Below are 18873 nucleotides of genomic sequence, written 5' to 3' on the forward strand. Positions count from 1 at the left end.
TTCTGAGACATATAGTAAAATTTTGTGACGAAATTTTTTTTAGAATATTTGGATTTGATATGATCACATTTTGGGTGATGTAGGGGATGGAAGATACCAAGGAACGGTCCTGGCCGGCTTTAACATGGCAAAGCCCAGTATTTATCTTGGTCCCTCTTTTATCTCAAGTGACCTCCCCGTGGTGTCACCTGAGGAACTGCCTTTAACACCCGTTAAAGGTAGTGAGCTAACATATGCCGCGCGTTCACCCATAAGAACGTTAAAAACTTGGGTTTGGGCGCAGGGTTAGTAACCCTCCTTTAGAAAAAACAGCCTACTATGAAAAAAAGAAAAACAAATCCCTCAAAAGTTGACGACCCACGCAAACGTTTTAAGGACCGTGATCTGCGAATCTGCACCTGGAATGTTCGCACTCTTTATAGAGAAGGTGCAGTTTAAGCATTGCCAGATGTACTTGAAGAGTACAAGGCCGGCATTACTGTACATGCAGGAAATACGATGGAATGGAAAAGGCGTCACAACAACACTGTATTATAGCTGCCATGACACAAAGCATGAGTTTGGAGTCAGATTTGTAGTTTGTCGGAGGTTAAAACATCTGGTCTCCAGCTTCACCCCAGTGAATGAAAGACTCGCTGCAATTCGATTAAAAGCAAAAGTCTTCAACATCAGTTTTATTTGCGCTCATGCTCCCACTGAAGACAAGGACGAACAGACCAAAGATATATGTATTTTACGAGCGCTTAGAAGAAACTTATGACTCTTGCCCTGCCCATGACATTAAAATTATACTAGGCGATTTTAATGCCAAAATTGGAAAGGAGAATACCTTTGGCCTAACAGTCGGGAAATTCAGTCTCCACAGTGAAACATCTGACAATGGTATGAGGCTGATAGACGTTGCAGCTGCAAGAAACATTGTAGTTAGCAGTACCAGATTTAAACATCTCGATATTCATAAGGGCACCTGGCTGTCGCCAGATCAAAGAACAAGAAATCAAATTGATCACGTTGTGATAGATGGAAGACATGCATCAAGCGTGTTGGATGTACGATCGTTCCGAGGTGCAAACATAGACTCGGACCACTACCTTGTTGCAGCAAAGGTACGTACCAGATTAAACATAGCAAACAAAGTGCGAACAGACACAACACGGAAGATGGACATCGGTAAGCTGTAATCACAACAGATAGCCACAGCAAATTCCACTCAACTGGCCCAACTGCTTAATCAAAGCACTCCTCGTCCCGATAACTTATCAGGACAATGGCAAAACATTGCCCACTCCATGCAAACAGCCGCAAAATCAGTACTTGGATACCAGAGACCTCCACCAAGGAATCCATGGTATGACCAGGAGTGTCGTGCTGCTACAGAAGAGAAAAATGCGGCATATAGGGCTACTTTACAATCAGCAGCAACGCGTAGCGCACGAGAGAGGTATCGGGAGAAAAGGAGAGGGGAGAAACGTCTTTTCCGCAAGAAAAAGAGCGGGAGTGTGAAAAAGTCGAAATGTACAGGAGACAGAATGAAGTCCGAAAATTCTACCAAAGAGTGAAACATCAATCTGATGGTTTTGGAACTGGCACATCCTCCTATAGAGACCAGCAAGGTAAACTGGTAACTGATACAGATAGCGTGCTAAGGATATGGAAAGAGCATTTTTCCAAACTGTTGGTATCCAATAGTAGCGAAGTCGACGAAGACACCACAGATCCAATCCCAGAAGATGATATTGAATGTATACCGCCCAGCCAAGATGAGGTAAAGACAGCAATAAATCGGCTGAAGAATAATAAGGCAACAGGAGCCGATGGCTTACCAGCCGAGCTGTTCAAAACCGGAGGCGACACGCTGATAAGGTGTATGCATCAGCTAGTTAGCACCATCTGGCAGGAAGAACGCGTACCCGACGATTGGAACCTGAGCATCCTATGTCCCGTCCATAAGAAAGGAGATAAGACTTCATGCTCCAACTATAGGGGCATAAGTCTTCTCTCTATCACCTACAAGATAGTGTCAGGGATATTGTGCGAACGACTAAAGCCCATGGTCAACGAAATAATTGGACCATACCAATGCGGCTTTAGACCTGGCAAGTCCACCATTGACCAGATATTTACCCTGCGGCAAATCCTGGATAAGACCCAAGATGTGCAGATCGACACCTACCACCTTTTTGTCGATTATAAAGCAGCCTCCGACAGCCCGCTGCGTTCGAAGGTATTCCAAGCAATGTCTGAATTTGGTATCCCCACAAAGCTCATTCGTCTTTGTAAGATGACTCTAACTGACACAAGATCTTCAGTTAAAATAGGAAAGAACCTCTCCGAAGAATTTTTTACCAAAAGAGGTTTCAGGCAAGGAGACAGCCTTTCGTGTGATCTTTTCAACATCCTGCTAGAAAAGGTTATACGAGAGGCAAACGTCAAAAGAAGTAGAACAATCTACACCAATAGCCACATGTTACTTGCTTATGCTGATGATATAGACATCATGAGACGATCAGTAAAAGAAGTAACCGATACCTTTATGAAGGTCGAAGGAGAATCTGCGTCGGAAATCTGCGAACAATGCGTCCATTGAGATCGGACCAACTGTTGAAGTTGGTTCCTATAATTTTGAGGTAGTAAAATACTTCGTATACGAGTACCTCGGCACCGCCGTAAACACAACAAACGACATCAGTTGTGAAATAAAAAGAAGAATTTTACTGGCCAACAGATGCTACTTTGGCTTAAGTAAGCACTTTAAAAACAAAGCCACAACTCGTCAAACAAAAATAACGCTCTACAAAACACTGATACTACCCGTGCTGAAGTGTGGTTCCGAAGCCTGGGTACTTGCGCAAGCATATAAGGCAGTGCTTGACGTGTTGAATATCGACGTCGTATGGACCACGAACTGTATCTGCTAAACAACGACATCAATATAGTTAAACCTATCGAGATGCAGCGATTGCGTTTGCTAGGCCATATAATAAGAATGAGCGATGATGAACCCGCTAAAAAGGCGTATAAATATGAACCACATGGGGGTGCACGCAGAATAGGCAGGCCAAAGAGTAGATGGCGCAAACAAGTGGATGAAGATATGACAAGGCGCGGTATTCCAGAGAGCGAAGCACGAAACAGAGAGAATTGGATACCTTTTCTTAGTTCGGTCTATGGAACAAATGTTCTGTAATGGGCCAGCTAAGTAAGTATGATCACATTTTAAAGAAGTTTTTGAAAGATGTTCGAAAATAGGACCAAAAAGACCCCTTTGGTGAACCGCATGAGGGTTAAAATTTTTAACAAAAATATTCCCCACATCCTCCTCTGTAAAGCTGCCAGACTATATACCTAAAATGCAAGGATTCCAAGATATCATAACTCCAATATTTGAAAAAAAAAATAAAATTATGCGGAACTTGCCTAGCCTACTTTGGTTACTTTCCGACGTAAACTTTAAAAACGCCGATACACGTGTCTCATATATTAAGCTCTACTTTGATAATCTACAGGGTTTTTCCCATAATTTTGAAAAAAAAAATTGAATTTTGTTGCACAGTGTAATTTTGTGCTGATCAAGAATATATACACTTTGACGAATATTTCGATGTGTTACAAACGGAACAACAAAGTCAATTATACCCTCCATTTAATGGTGGGCGGAGGGTATAAATAATATTATATGTACAAACCTCTTGATACAATTTATTTCCAAATAAAACATTTCATTAAATAATTTATTTTCATATATTTTTTTTCTTTACTTTTTTGAAAATTTTACTATATACATACATACATTTCTTTCTAAATCCTATCTAAATATGTTTAAATACTGTAAATACTAAAATTAACTAAAATATGTTTGCGAGATGTTGATTTGTTCTTTTATTTCCGGGTAATTAAGTAACGAACCGATAAGAACAACAATTATCATTTACATAATCAGCCGAATTAAAAATATTTCGGGAGATTTGTCACTTTCACTATCTAAGGCCATGTTTATATTATTGCCCTTTTGCAGGGTTAACCTTCTTTATGAGGATTTGTTTGAAATATAAGCAATGGAATTGACATTTGAAACCCGGTGGGTTTGTTAAATCCGGTTATATAAAAAGTACTATAACCCTATTATAAATGAAAAGGGAGAAGCCAAAATAAAAACTTAACATTTTTGAAATTAAAATATAGGATAATAAATAATACACGCATATTATTTAATATTTCAATTTCGGAAATCAAATATACTCTCCGTTATTTTGGCTTCTCCCTGTTCATTTATAATGGGGCGAGATAGTGAAAGTGAGGAATCTCCCACAAGTGAACATTTTTAATTGGACTGATTAATTAAAAACTGTAGGGTGTTAATAATATGATATACGTCGACACTAATCTAATGACAATATTGAGTCAATACTATTTCGATTACGTGGCCTCATCAGGGGTCCACCCAGATAACTAATGGGATTTGAGAACTGACGATGTACGTCATCGATAAACGCTGGAGTTATGGGCACTTGAGAATTTTTTCTAATGGGTACAAAACTTTGTACAGGAACATCGGCAATTTCCATCACCACCGGTTCCAATGATGGTTCCACAGCTGCTATATGACTGCCGGTTGACTTCTTTGGAGGCGGCTGTTGTGTATTTTCATCCGCTGTTGGCAATTTAAAGCTGACAAAACCTTTCCGCTTTGGTCGTTGTACAGATAATGTTCGTAGAATTGGACTTGGATTTTTTGATGTCGGCAATAACGACGACAACTGGTCTATTGGGGGCTGGTAAAGGGATTTTAGGATTATTTGTTGATTGTTAGTTTGTAATCTGGTTAAATTAGCAAAAATCTGTTTGCTTTGGTGTGTTTGTTGGTGGGGTACAATATTTAACGTGAGTTGTGGATGGGATTCGCAAGGAAATTGTTTGGAAGGTTACATATGTTAATGGGGGAGGGTATTCGTGGAAACATTTTGCCAAAACCCAAGTAAAATGTGGATGTTCATACAAATAAAATGGTGAGAGAAAAAAGAATATAAATTTAAATAATTTAGTAAAATTAATAATAAAAACTGTAAAAAGATAAGTGTAAAGAAATAATAATTAATAATAACAAGAAATATAGTTGGAAAACAGAATTTTTTTTTTTTTATTTTTTGAAATTTTGCCTGGAATATTATTTTTAATGATTTTAATTAATTTTCTCGTTTAGAGTAAAGCTTGATGATCGAATTTTTTGCAAGTGAAAAGGAAAGCCAGGGACTCGAACCCAACACAGTCACCAAATTATGTGACCAGGTTTCGCTGTTAGTTGCAAAAAAATTTCGATCATCAAGCTTGACTCTAAACGAGAAAATTAATAAAATGAATTATTATACCCTACACCACACAGTGGTAAGGGGTATTATGTCTTTGTGCATTTGTATGTAACATAGAAAAGGAAACGAAATAGACCCGTAGTTCCTTTTGGGGATATACATATAATCACTTTCTGAGTCGATTTATGCGTGTCCGTCCGTCTGTCCATGTATTTTTGTTCGCAACATACAGGTCGCATTTTTGTCCGATTCAGCTGAAAATTGGGGACTACAACTTTTTTAACCATAGGAAGAACGCTATTGTTTTTGTTGAAAATCGGTTCAGATTTGGATATAGCTCCCATGTATATGTTCGCCCAATTTCAGGTATTTGCTGCACCAAACACCCTATATACGTCCGATTTTGATGAAATTTGGAATGTTTAACGAAATTCGGTCTAGAAATAAGTGTGCCAAATTATATCGAAATCGGTTCCGATTTGGATATAGCTTCCATATATATTTTCGGCCAATTTCACGTATTTTCTGTACCAAAAACTCTATTTATTTCCGATTTCGATAAAATTTGGAATGTGTGACTGAATTCAGTCTAGAAATAAATATGCCAAATTATATCGAAATCGGTTTAGATTTGGATATAGCACCCATATATATTTTCGGCCGATTTCGTGTATTTTCTGCTCCAAACACGATATATAAGTCCGATTTCAATGATATTTGGAATGTGTGACTGAATTCGGTCTGGAAATATGCCAAATTATATCAAAATCGGTTAAGATCTGGATATAGCTCCGATTTATATTTTACATATTCACCATGGTGTAGGGTATCATATAGTCCGCCCCGACCGACTTTGATCCTTTCCTTACTGGTATTTGACTATAAGTAAGAAGAGAGAGAACAACTAAAAAAGTATCAGACGACTTTGTCGACAGAGATATACTCTCAGCCAGTGTGAATTGAAACACATTTTTCAAAAAAAAAAAAAAAAAAACGTGTGTATTTAGTCTTCAGAATTTTGGGCGTATAAACTTGCCGACATAGATATGGATTAGGATAAAATATCAAAAGTTTTCCGGTGGAGGTACCTAGAGGATGGACCATTATAGTCCATGTTGGAAGTATGTATGTCTTATTTTGGGAGTCATTTCTCTCGATATCTGTAAACAGGGCCACATTTCCAAAGGATGCTCGAACATACCTTTAAGCGCACTGAAACAAAAAAGGTTGATCCTTTGTGTGGGTGGTACCTTAAGGGGTGGACCGATAGGGCCCACTTTTGGACATAAACTAAGTTTGGACAACATATTTCGATATCCAAATTTTGGACCAAATCGATTACTCCGTTTATGAGATATTGGGAGTACCATTTTAGCGAATATTTTCCAAATATTGTGGGGGAAGTACCGGAAGAAGTGGACCTATAAGCACCATCTTCGAATTTCATCTAATAAGCGAAGAAATATTACGATATACGAGTACAAAGTGTGGACCAAAAGCGGTGCAGTATTCGGTTAGAGAGTTGTCGTGCGCACAGTCACTACACATGCAGGCCGTGTTGTTGCTTTCGGGTAGTTTTTTCAAGAAGTATGGACTTGCCACTGGAAAAACTTGTACCATCGTAATAGGGGCCTAGAGTGAAACCTGATGCAAGAAAAATCAAAACGATTCGCGAGTAGGTCCTAACCTACACTTTTCCGAAATTTGGTGTGTCCATATTCTAACCTGATCTATGTATTGTAGAAATATTACGATGTTCAAAGTATGGACCAAATCGGTTACTGCCTTCGAAAGTTATCGTGCTCACCACATTAGCGAAAAGTTTTGAACTTTTGTGGGGGAGGTACCCGAGGGAGTGGATCGAAATGGCCCATCTTAGAACTTGATTTAAGTCTGGGCAAAATATTACGAAAGGCAATCTTTGGACCAAATCGGTTTATCATTTCGAGAGTTACCGTGCGCTATACATGGTGCCATAGCAGTTTTTTACATTTTCTCAGAAAGTATGCACCTGCCCCTGGAAAAAATTGTGCCGTCGTATGGGGGAAACGAATACAAGTTGTTACAACAAAAATCAAAAGGATTCGAGAAGAGGTCTTAAACTGCACTTTACCGAAATGTTGTGTGGGAGGTACCCGAAGGAGTGGACCGATAAAATAGTATATTCGAACCTGATCTATATCTGGTAGATATTTTAGGATATGTAAAGTATGGACCAAATCGGTCACTCCCATCAAGAGTTATCGTGGGCACAATTTTTCCGAACATTCTTGAACTTTTGTGGGAGAGGTACCTGAAGGAGTGGACCGATATGTCTTATCTTTGCACAAAATATTACAAATACCAAATTGTGGACCTAATCGGTAGATCCGTTCGAGAGTTATTTTGCGCTCCAACCACTACACACGGTGTCATAGGGCTTTTTTGTACCTTTCAGGCTATTTTCTCAGGAAGTATGGACTTGCCCCTGATGAAGCTTATACCGTTATATGGGGGGCAGTGAATGCAAGTTGATACAACAAAAATCAAAGCTATTCGTGAACAGGTCCTAAACTGAACTTTTCCGAAATTTTGTGTGAGAGGTAACCGAAGGAATGGACCGATTGAATTGATATTGGAACCTCATCTAAGTCTGGTAGAAATTTTACGATGTGCAATGTATGCACCAAATCTATTACTTCCTTCAAGAGTTATCGTGAGCACAAATTTTCTGAAGATTTCTGAACTTTTGTGGGGGAGGTACCGGAAGGAGTGCATCGATATAACCAATCTTCTAATTTAACTAAGTTTGGACAAAATACTGCGTTAGCCAAATTATGGACCAAATCGGTTCATTCGTTCGAGAGTTATCGTGCGCACCTAAAACACATTTCGTCCAAACATACTTGGGGTCTAAAACCATTATTTCGATGAGGCACATTTTGCCCGTATGAAAGTGTATATACCCTCGTTAGCATAATTTCTCAGGGTATAAAAGAAAAGAGATCTTGCGAACCTATAACATATTGGAGGAGATAATCACAGACATTGCTGCAATATACTTTAAAAATTTCAGGAAATTTTGCTCAGTCTATAGATCAAGCAAGTATTTTTTGTTTATAAGGGTGCTCAATTTATTTTAGTACTTAATTTTCATTAAATGTAAGGCCCTTCTAATTTAAGTTCTCCAATGTGTGTGTGTGTATAATGTTCCTCCACTACCACAACGGGTATACATACAGATATTTCTATGCCGTTTATTAATGCACATTTGAATGCACATAACTGGTAAAACGAAAGTCTGTGTGTGTCTGTCTGTCCGTCGACATGAACTAATTTCATGTTTGTTTTAATTTAAAGAAAGCGACAATTGTTTTATGACACGATTTTTGTTGTTTCACAATTTAGGCTCTACAACATATGCAAATGTGAGTAAATGTTGCTTTAGGATGTTTTGGTGCACTCAAATGTTAGTGTATTAGGGTAGGCAGGCATCAAAAGTTTAGTCGAAAACTAGCAAAGTGCCCGCTACTTCGTATGCGGAAAGGATATAAAAAACAAATAAACAATATATAATATGGAAATGGCGAACACTCAAAATTAACAGCGAGACCAACATTGCACACCAATACCCACACTATATCCAAAAAATACAGATTCCAGCACTGTCCCTACACCCAATAGTACGATTTTCCAAAACTACCTCAATCCTTCACTTCACCAGTAATCTTAATTCCAAAAACAGGATTCCAGCGCTATCGGTGCACTCAAATTCAAATTGTACCATTTGGTATATTTCGTGCCCATAAGTACGAATTTTCAAAACTACTTCCATTCTACCCTCCAACTGTAGCCTTAATTCAAAATTTCCGGATTCCAGCTCTATCCGTTCAACCTAAATCCAAATTGTACCAAATTTAGTACTTTTCGTACCAATAAGTACGAATTTTTAAAACTACATCCATTTTACTCTCCAACAGTAGCCTTAGTTCACAATTTCAGGATTCCAACTCTATACGTTCGCCCAAAATCCAAATTGTACCAAATTTAGTACCATTTAGTACTTTTCGTACCCATAAGTACGAATTTTCAAAACTACTTCCATTCTACCCTCCAACTGTAGCCTTAATTCAAAATTTCCGGATTCCAGCTCTATCCGTTCAACCTAAATTCAAATTGTACCAAATTTATTACTTTTCGTACCCATAAGTACGAATTTTCAAAACTACTTCTATTCTACCCTCCAACTGTAGCCTTAATTCAAAATTTCCGGATTCCAGCTCTATCCGTTCAACCTAAATCCAAATTGTACCAAATTTAGTACCATTTAGTACTTTTCGTACCCATAAGTACGAATTTTCAAAACTACTTCCATTCTACCCTCCAACTGTAGCCTTAATTCAAAATTTCCGGATTCCAGCTCTATCCGTTCAACCTAAATCCAAATTGTACCAAATTTAGTACCATTTAGTACTTTTCGTACCCATAAGTACGAATTTTCAAAACTACTTCCATTCTACCCTCCAACTGTAGCCTTAATTCAAAATTTCCGGATTCCAGCTCTATCCGTTCAACCTAAATCCAAATTGTACTAAATTTAGTACTTTTCGTACCCATAAGTACGAATTTTTAAAACTACATCCATTTTACTCTCCAACAGTAGCCTTAGTTCAAAATTTCAGGATTCCAGCTCTATACGTTCGCCCAAAATCCAAATTGTACCAAATTTAGTACCATTTAGTACTTTTCGTACCCATAAGTACGAATTTTCAAAACTACTTCCATTCTACCCTCCAACTGTAGCCTTAATTCAAAATTTCTGGATTCCAGCTCTATCCGTTCAACCAAAATCCAAATTGTACCAAATTTAGTACTTTTCGTACCCATAAGTACGAATTTTTAAAACTACATCCATTTTACTCTCCAACAGTAGCCTTAGTTCAAAATTTCAGGATTCCAGCTCTATACGTTCGCCCAAATCATAATTGTACCAAATTTAGTCCAATTTAGTACTTTTCGTACCCATAAGTACGAATTTTCAAAACTACTTCTATTCTACCCTCCAACTGTAGCCTTAATTCAAAATTTCCGGATTCCAGCTCTATCCGTTCAACCTAAATCCAAATTGTACCAAATTTAGTACTTTTCGTACCCGTAAGTACGAATTTTTAAAACTACATCCATTTTACTCTCCAACAGTAGCCTTAGTTCAAAATTTCAAGATTCCAACTCTATACGTTCGCCCAAAATCCAAATTGTACCAAATTTAGTACAATTTAGTACTTTTCGTACCCATAAGTACGAATTTTCAAAACTACTTCCATTCTACCCTCCAACTGTAGCCTTAATTGAAAATTTCAGGATTCCAGCTCTATCCGTTGAACCTAAATCTAAATTGTACCAAATTTAGTACCATTTAGTACTTTCCGTACCCATAAGTACGAATTTTTAAAACTACGTTCATTCTACTCTCCAACAGTAGCCTTAATTCAACATTTCAGGATTCCAGCCCTATCCGTTCGCCCAAATCATAATTGTACCAAATTTAGTACCATTTAGTACTTTTCGTACACATGTGTACACTTTTCCTAAACCACCTCCTTATGTCAACCGTACGTTTTAACATTGATTCTCACACCAAATTTCAATCTTTAATCTTTATCCGTTCACAAAATACGAATTGGTACCAAATTTAGTACACTTTAGTACTTTTCGTACACTTATAGTTCGAATTTCCAAAAACCCTTTAGCACATCTTTCCTACACTCCATCAGTGACCTTCATTCCAAATTTCAAAGTTCTAGCTGTACCGGTTCGCCAAATACAAACGGTACCATATTTAGTACCTTTTAGTACTTTTCGTACCCTTCCAGTTCGAATTTCCAAAAACCAAGCCTTATCTGTCACCTTCGGACCAAGAGTGACCCTCACCCAAAATTTCATGATTCTAGCTTCAGCCGTTTCGTCTGGGCGTTGATGAATCAATCAGTCAATCAGTCAGTCAGTCAGTCAGTGAATCAGTCACTCTACTCTTTTATTAATATAGATGCACGTGCACAATGCAATTTGAGACCCCCGTTCTTTAATATTTTCAAAAAATCCATCCATAAATATTTTCCTAATGCCCAATATTACAACCAAAATATGTGGCAACTCTTGCAATTTAGAGGAATTGTTATAAGTAGGAAAACGAAGCTTAGGAGGTTTACTAAAGTGAAGGTGTGAATAATAGCTTTATTTTTTTCTCATTTTTAAATACATATTTTTCTACAAAATTCGTAATGTTTGTAAGGCTTTTTCTTCTTAAGAACTGCGAATAATGGAAAAACAAAGTGAAACGGACCAACATTATTTTGAATTATTTTATTTTACGTTCTCTTTTCTTTATCATCAATGAATTTCTTATGTGTAAATATTTCCTTTTATTAACTTATCTTGTTATATTAAGAATGCAACTCATATTTGCATTTAGAGTTAACAGCTAAAAATACACCTCTGTAAATATATTTAATACTACTATTTTAAGCAACTATGTAATACTAAATTTTATCACACATTACTAGACGACTTGTCGCTTCTCAAAAGTAGAAGCTAAGCTAAGGTCGGTTACAAAAGTTGAATTTGGAAAAATTTCGAATGTTTAGAAGCGATTGGCATCTTTAAACTCTTAAGATGATGCCATGACTTTTTTAATTTTTGTCGTTGGGAGCATCGACTGTGAGATGGGGGATGTATGGCACCTGCGACTGCGTCGTGATAAGGATGACTTTCACGGTAACGCCCTATCATGCCATTGTGTTGCAGTACATACTGGAATAATATGACGGATGACATGGGGAGGCACCCTGTTGCCGTTTTCAGTGTGGAGCTCGGACATATTTGAATATTATTCCATCACGTTGCACTTATATTTGCGGATGACACTATCTGCGGTCAACAATGTTCTATAAGGTAGGTCAAAGAGGAGTTCAGCCTTAAACAAATTATATTAGGGAAGGTACCTGAATCCATCATCATCAGTAGCCAACGCAAAGTGTTGCCGCAGTGGACAAAAATCGAACAATGTGATGTTACTTTTATATATATTTACGTTTCTTTCTTACATAGATAGGTCAGTCAAAATAGCCATTGAAATAGCAAAAATTCAAACAAAGTTGAATTTTGGGGGAAAGCTAGCGTTTGCCATTAGAAGCAACTTCCTAAAAGTCCCCTTCGATCCTATGTGTACAAAAAAAGTTATTCGGGGTCAAAGGTCAAATTTTAAGCGTTTTTTAGGTTATGGATATATTTTTTTGAAAAAAAGTTATTCGGGGTCAAAGGTCAAATTTTAAGCGTTTTTTAGGTTTTTGGATATATTTTTTTGAAAACGGTTGGTCAAAAATTGACTGAAGCAAATATTGTAGACAGTAAAATTATCTACAATTTTGGTCTTTATAATTTTTTTCCTAGAAGGAACCATTCTTGAGATATAGCTGTTCTAAAAACACATAATTTTTATGCACATAGAAGGGAAATATGCAAATATTCAGGGGTGCCACCTTGCCCGCAGAAGGTCGTGGGTTCGATTCCCCGGCCAGGCGACATCAAACACTTTTCAACGGTGGCAAAATACCCCTCAGTAATGTTGGAGAAATTTTCTGAGTATTTCAGCCATGTAAAACTGCCACCGTGGTGCAATGGTATGCACGCCCGCCTTGCACGTAGAAGGTCGGGGGTTCGATTCAACGGCCAGGCAACATCAAACGTTTTTTCAACGTTGGCAAAATACCCCTCAGTAATGTTGGCGACATTTCCTGAGTATTTCAGCCTTGAAAAACTTCTCCACAAGTGGTGTCGTATGACACGCCGTTCGGACTCGGCGATAAACATGTATCATTGAGCTAAATATGAATCGGGGTTCAATCGATGATATGAGAGAAGTCTCCCTTGTCCCGTATGGAATGTTGTGGAACAATGTTAATGTTGTTGTTAAAACTTCTCTACAAGTGGTGTCTTAAGACACGCCGCACAGTGGTTCAGAATGGTTTTTTCCTGGTAAAAATTCTGTAACTATTTAACGGATAGCGGTATTTTCATAATTATTTTTTTTGTTAGACAGATAACACAATCAGCTTTCAGACGAATTATAGGCGGTCAAATTAGGTCTGGTAGTTGCAGAGAAATTCAAGGTCGAAGTTAAACTTTTGAGTTTTTTAACTATTTTTCATCAAAATATGAGTGTTTTTGTGGTTTTTATATCTTCCTATGTATTAAACTCGTAAAACCGATTTTGAGCTATATCTCAAAAACAAGAGCTGATGGAGAAAAACCGGAACCGGATTTGAAAATAACTCGCCGATTTCAACTAGAAACAACTGCAACTTCGTCTGAAACATTCAATTTTTTCAATTTTGTTGAGCAGTGTAATTCATATGGAAACAGTATAGAAAAACACACATTTTTACCCATGTAATTTCAATAAATTGAAAAAAGTGTTAAACGGTCGGAACGGGACGGGTACAAAAGTATATATGGGCTGAAAGAGGAGACTTTTGGGCATCTTTCTGTGAAAACAGAACTTTGTTCCATGTTGTTCCACAAAAGTTCTAGTCCACTAAATTTGGAATTTCATAAAATTTAGTACCGGAGGAAAAATAATGTAGATCATTTTGTGTAGACGCTACGGTTATTTACTAAAACGATTTTTAAAGACCACAATCCTACCTACCTTACAAAAAAACAATGAACACAATATCTGTTATAGTTTCCGAGAAATGGCTACGTCTTTCACCAGAAATTTGCAAAAATTACTTATTTCCCAAAATGGGGAAAATGTTCGTCTTTAGGGGCACACCGCACCGCGCCCATACCTTCCAATATTTTGACCTAATTTTTTGGTTTCCTTAGTTTCAATATGTTTACTATCGAATCTCATATAGAAATTAAATATCTTTGACAAAACAAAATTTTGATTTTTGGCCAGGGAAATCGATTCCTGAACCATTGTGCGCCGTTCGGACTAGGCGATAAACAGTAGGTCCCATACCATTGAGCTAATATGAATCGGGGTGCACTCATTGATATTATATAAGTCTCCCTTGTCCCGTCTGGGATGTTTGTGGAACAATTATTATACACATATTCAGACGAACCGGCCAAAATAGCCGAAGTAACCGGATCTGTCCCCCCAAAAAATATATATTTCCTTGAAGAGCAAAAATTCCAACAAAATCGGAGCGTGTTTATTAGAGTTATTCCATGTTAGAGTCATTTTATGTACAAATTCGATGCAATTTATCGTTCTAAAATAAATCTTACAGTTGCTTTGGATGTAATAAACATTGATTTAATTTTGTTTGGAAGTAAATAGTGATCGTTACAGCTACCCAAGTCTGTGGTACTTAGTACATCGATTTTGAGAACCAAATTTTAAAATTAGTGGAGTGGGAAAAAATTGTAGAATAGTGTATATAGGTATTATTTGCTGTTTGAGTTGTGAAAAGTGAGTACTTTAAATGTATAAAGGTTCCAGCTGCAGAGGTTTGCAGACGAAGATGTTGTTTCACTTTTTCAGTGACCACCTCACTCAGGGGTTACCCCCTTTTTAAACAAAGCGTTTTCCGGTGTTGGCTATAGCTCGAAAAAGAATGTACCGATCATCATATATTTTTGTGGGCTTATTATGTATGTAATAATCTTGCTGTTGAACGGAGAAACTTTTAAAAGTATCAATTAAAAAAAAATTTGAATAGCGAAAGTCAAAATCCGATTTTTTAGAAAAAAATGGGCCGTTTTGACCATTAATCGGCCAAAAAACGTTTTAAAAGGAAAATTCTGATATTTAAAGACAGTTGTTTGATGTATTCAATTCAATAAACTCACAAAAAATATGAAGACTGACACCAAATTTCAGTCATTTCGGTGGATATTGAGGCCTCAACCTTCAAAATACTGAAAATGAAGAGGTACGGTTCTACGGGGGCTATATGAAGACGAAGACCTATACCGAAAAATTTCATATGGAAAGTTGTAAACCCCAAATGAAGACTAAATACCAAATTTCAGCCGCTTCGAAGAAATATTGAGGCGACAACCTTTAAAATACCGCAAATCGGGAGGTACCGTTCTATGGGGGCTATATGAATGCGTAAACCTATACCGACAAATTTCATATGGAAAGTTTTATACCCCAAATGAAGACTAAATACCAAATTTCAGCCGTTTGGTTCTACGGGGGCTATATGAAGACGAGGACCTATACCGACAGATTTCAGGTGGAAAGTTATAACCCCCCAACGAAGACTAAAACCTTCAAATTACCGAAAGTCGGGAGGTACCGTTCTATTGGGGCTATATGAAGGCGTGGGCCTATACCGACAAATTTCTAGGTGAAAGTTGTATACCACCAACCAAGTCTAAATACCAAAATTCAGCAATTTCGGTGTAATAATGTGGCTAAAAGCTTTAAAATACCGAAAATCGGGAGGTACTGTTCCATGCGGGCTACATCAAAACGTGGACCTACACTCACAATTCTCAGTTGGAATGTTTCATACTTCTGCCGAAGACTAACCACCAAATTTCAGTTATTTAGGTTGGTCATTGTGACTAAAGCTTTCAAAATACCGAAAATCGGGAGATACGGTTCAATGGGGGCTATATCAAAACGTGGACCGAACATCCCAGTTTTTGTCTTGGAGATTGTAAGTCAATAATAAGTACGTGTACGAAAATTGATACACCTACGATAACTCCTTCTATTTTGGCCACAGTTAATATGAATTCGCGACATAGTGCGTCGCCAATCATAACTGAGTTCCTATCTTTCGTCTTCCCAGAGTTCGAAAGTGACTCAACCGTTGATCTCAACTCATTTCTTCCCACTTTGAAATCGCAACTTTTCAGATGATCTAGCCACTTGTTCCGCTTGTGCTCACCGATCTTTTATCTTTCAGTGCCTCCCTGAGTCTGAGATCATTGGGGTTGGCAAGCGCCTCCTCCTTTGGAAATTGGTTATCACTTCTAGTAATAGACCAGAAGGTATATGGCGAGCGGTTGCCTTAACATTAGAAGCGTTGGAAGTTCTCCAAAGCTATGATGAACTATGACCAGACGTCATTTGTCACACCAGATAACACGATGGTTATGTCTGGCTCAATGTGGCATTCTCTGGTCATTCCTAGGTCATTACCTAAGACCGAGTGACACTACTGTTGATTTAGATTAAATTTATACAAAAAAGGTGATTATTTATCAGAACAATGTGTGCTCTAAGTTACTCCTACCCCCTGCAACCTACCTCCTGCATTCATTAAACAGACTGGTGCAACAGGAAAGCAAGACAGAGAATTGCCGTGCCAAAGAAAGAGAAAGATAAAAAAAATCACCGTAGCACTTTTTAAATAAATCGCGATCAAATTCCATTTTTAGAGTTTTTTAGGTTTTCAGGATTTTGTTTGGAAATCGCAAGTCCTATCGTTCATCAATGTTCATATATGAACATTGTAGTTTCAGAAACCGCAAAAACATCCCAGGTGTAAGCTCTTTTCATTTAAAGCTGGTTCAAGAGCAACGTGGATAGTAACGGCGGAATATATGCAGATAATGGGGTCGTGAACTATTTATTCATTTGTCAGTCTTGGTACGAATAAAAATGGTTATCACCGAAATAATGGTTAGACCACATAAATGTTAGGATTGTACCCGTTGTAGACAATTTGGAGTCGATTTAGACGTGTTCTATTTCCGGATACGCAATGGAAATCAAAAGTCGACTTTGGCTTTCAATTAAAAATTATATGATAAAAATGTGCCTCATCGCAAAAAATGGTTTTGAAACATTTACAATTGGAGCAATATTTTGACTAAACTTAGATCAAGTTCCAAGGTGATCCACTCCGTCGCAGTGATACCTCCCCCACAAAGTTTACAATTTTTTCGCAAAAGTGGTGCGAAGGGAGTAAACGATTTATTCCAGACGTAGATCCACTCCTAGGAGTAACTCACACGCAATGTCTCGGATAGGTTTGATTTTTTTAAGCCCTATTACAACGCTACAATGCCAGAGTTCAAAATTAGTGAAAACTTTGTTTGGAAATATGATATTAGCTTTATGCCACTTAAATACATTTGCCAAAAACGTCACTATTCGGAGGTTCCTTCTTTAAATCATCCATTCTCCGACTGCTAATAAATACATAAAATAACTATGATGTACTCTATGACAACCCTAATATATTTTTGTGCGCTTTGAATATGAACTAAATTGCCAACCTACTTCCTGCCTTCTGCCAGCCATTCACGCAGACAAATATGGCAAACAAAACATTTGTTTTACCAATTGAAATGCTCAAACTCATACATTCATACATACGTATAGATGTATGTAAGCAGGTGCAGTGTAAGAGTATTGTCGTCTATGTTGTGACTGAAATGCGCACTGTGTGAATCAATGAATGAATGAATGAATGACTGAATGAGTGGCTGCATGTGAATGGTTGTACGAATGGAACATTGAAAAAAGGAAAAACTAAACATACATTCTATGAATGACTGACTATATGACAAAGTGACAAAATGCTGTGTGTGTATGAGAGAGAGATGTTAGTTTGTAGTACTACTACAGTACCTACAACAAATTTGCCGGTAGCACTTGTATGAATAACGTTTGAGTGATTTTTGTTAGAAAACATTGTTTTATAAAACAAAACGTGTGTTTTTTATTTTTGGAAAGCTTAGAAGATTTAAATGCAATGTGTACATTCTGCATATTTATGTGTGTATACATTGAAAATAGGTGTTCAAATTAGAACATTGAAAATTAAAATAAGAACATTATATTAATTGGATGTACATTATGGATATATTACAAAAACATAGAAACGTCTGACGTAGGGATGTTAGATAACAAGTAACGTCTTTGAAAATGACACTTATTCACAAAGGTAGTGACCCAACATACATACATACATATACCGCACAAAACATTCCATTATAACATCGATATATAAGTCCCTTGCGGAGGTCTTCTAATCTATAGAAGCCTCCTACTGAGGCCTTCTATTCTATAGAAACCTCCTATGGAGTTCTTCTATTCTATAGAAACCTCCTACGGAGGTCTTCTATTCTATAGAAACCTCCTACGGAGGTCTTCTATTCTATAGAAACCTCCTACGGAGGTCTTCTATTCTATAGAAACCTCCTACGGAGGTCTTCTATTCTATAGAAACCTCCTACGGAGGTCTTCTATTCTACAGAAACTTCCTACGGAGGTCTTCTATTCTATAGAAACCTCCTACGGAGGTCTTCTATTCTATAGAAACCTCCTACGGAGGTCTTCTATTCTATAGAAACCTCCTACGGAGGTCTTCTATTCTATAGAAACCTCCTACGGAGGTCTTCTATTCTATAGAAACCTCCTACGGAGGTCTTCTATTCTATAGAAACCTCCTACGGAGGTCTTCTATTCTATAGAAACCTCCTACGGAGGTCTTCTATTCTATAGAAACCTCCTACGGAGGTCTTCTATTCTATAGAAACCTCCTACGGAGGTCTTCTATTCTATAGAAACCTCCTACGGAGGTCTTCTATTCTATAGAAACCTCCTACG

General features: G+C 37.5%; 1 protein-coding gene across 10 annotated transcripts in view; it reads right to left on the minus strand.

The window, feature by feature from the left end:
• Positions 1-3730: 3730 nt before the first annotated feature.
• Positions 3731-18873, minus strand: part of axo (axotactin) — a 508380-nt gene continuing 493237 nt past the window's right edge. For 7 of the 10 annotated variants that reach the window (XM_073983728.1, XM_073983733.1, XM_073983729.1 and 4 more), the window contains one exon: positions 3731-4838. In XM_073983728.1, coding sequence (XP_073839829.1) covers positions 4380-4838 — 459 coding nt within the window. In that variant the 3' untranslated portion in view covers positions 3731-4379. Of the gene's footprint in view, positions 4846-18873 lie in introns of all 10 variants that reach the window. The other 3 variants (XM_073983738.1, XM_073983739.1, XM_073983734.1) reach the window with 2 other exon arrangements.

The sequence above is a fragment of the Musca autumnalis genome, unplaced genomic scaffold (assembly GCF_047663935.1).
Source record: "Musca autumnalis isolate F117 unplaced genomic scaffold, ASM4766393v1 scaffold_4, whole genome shotgun sequence".
Taxonomy (NCBI): Eukaryota; Metazoa; Arthropoda; class Insecta; order Diptera; family Muscidae; genus Musca; species Musca autumnalis.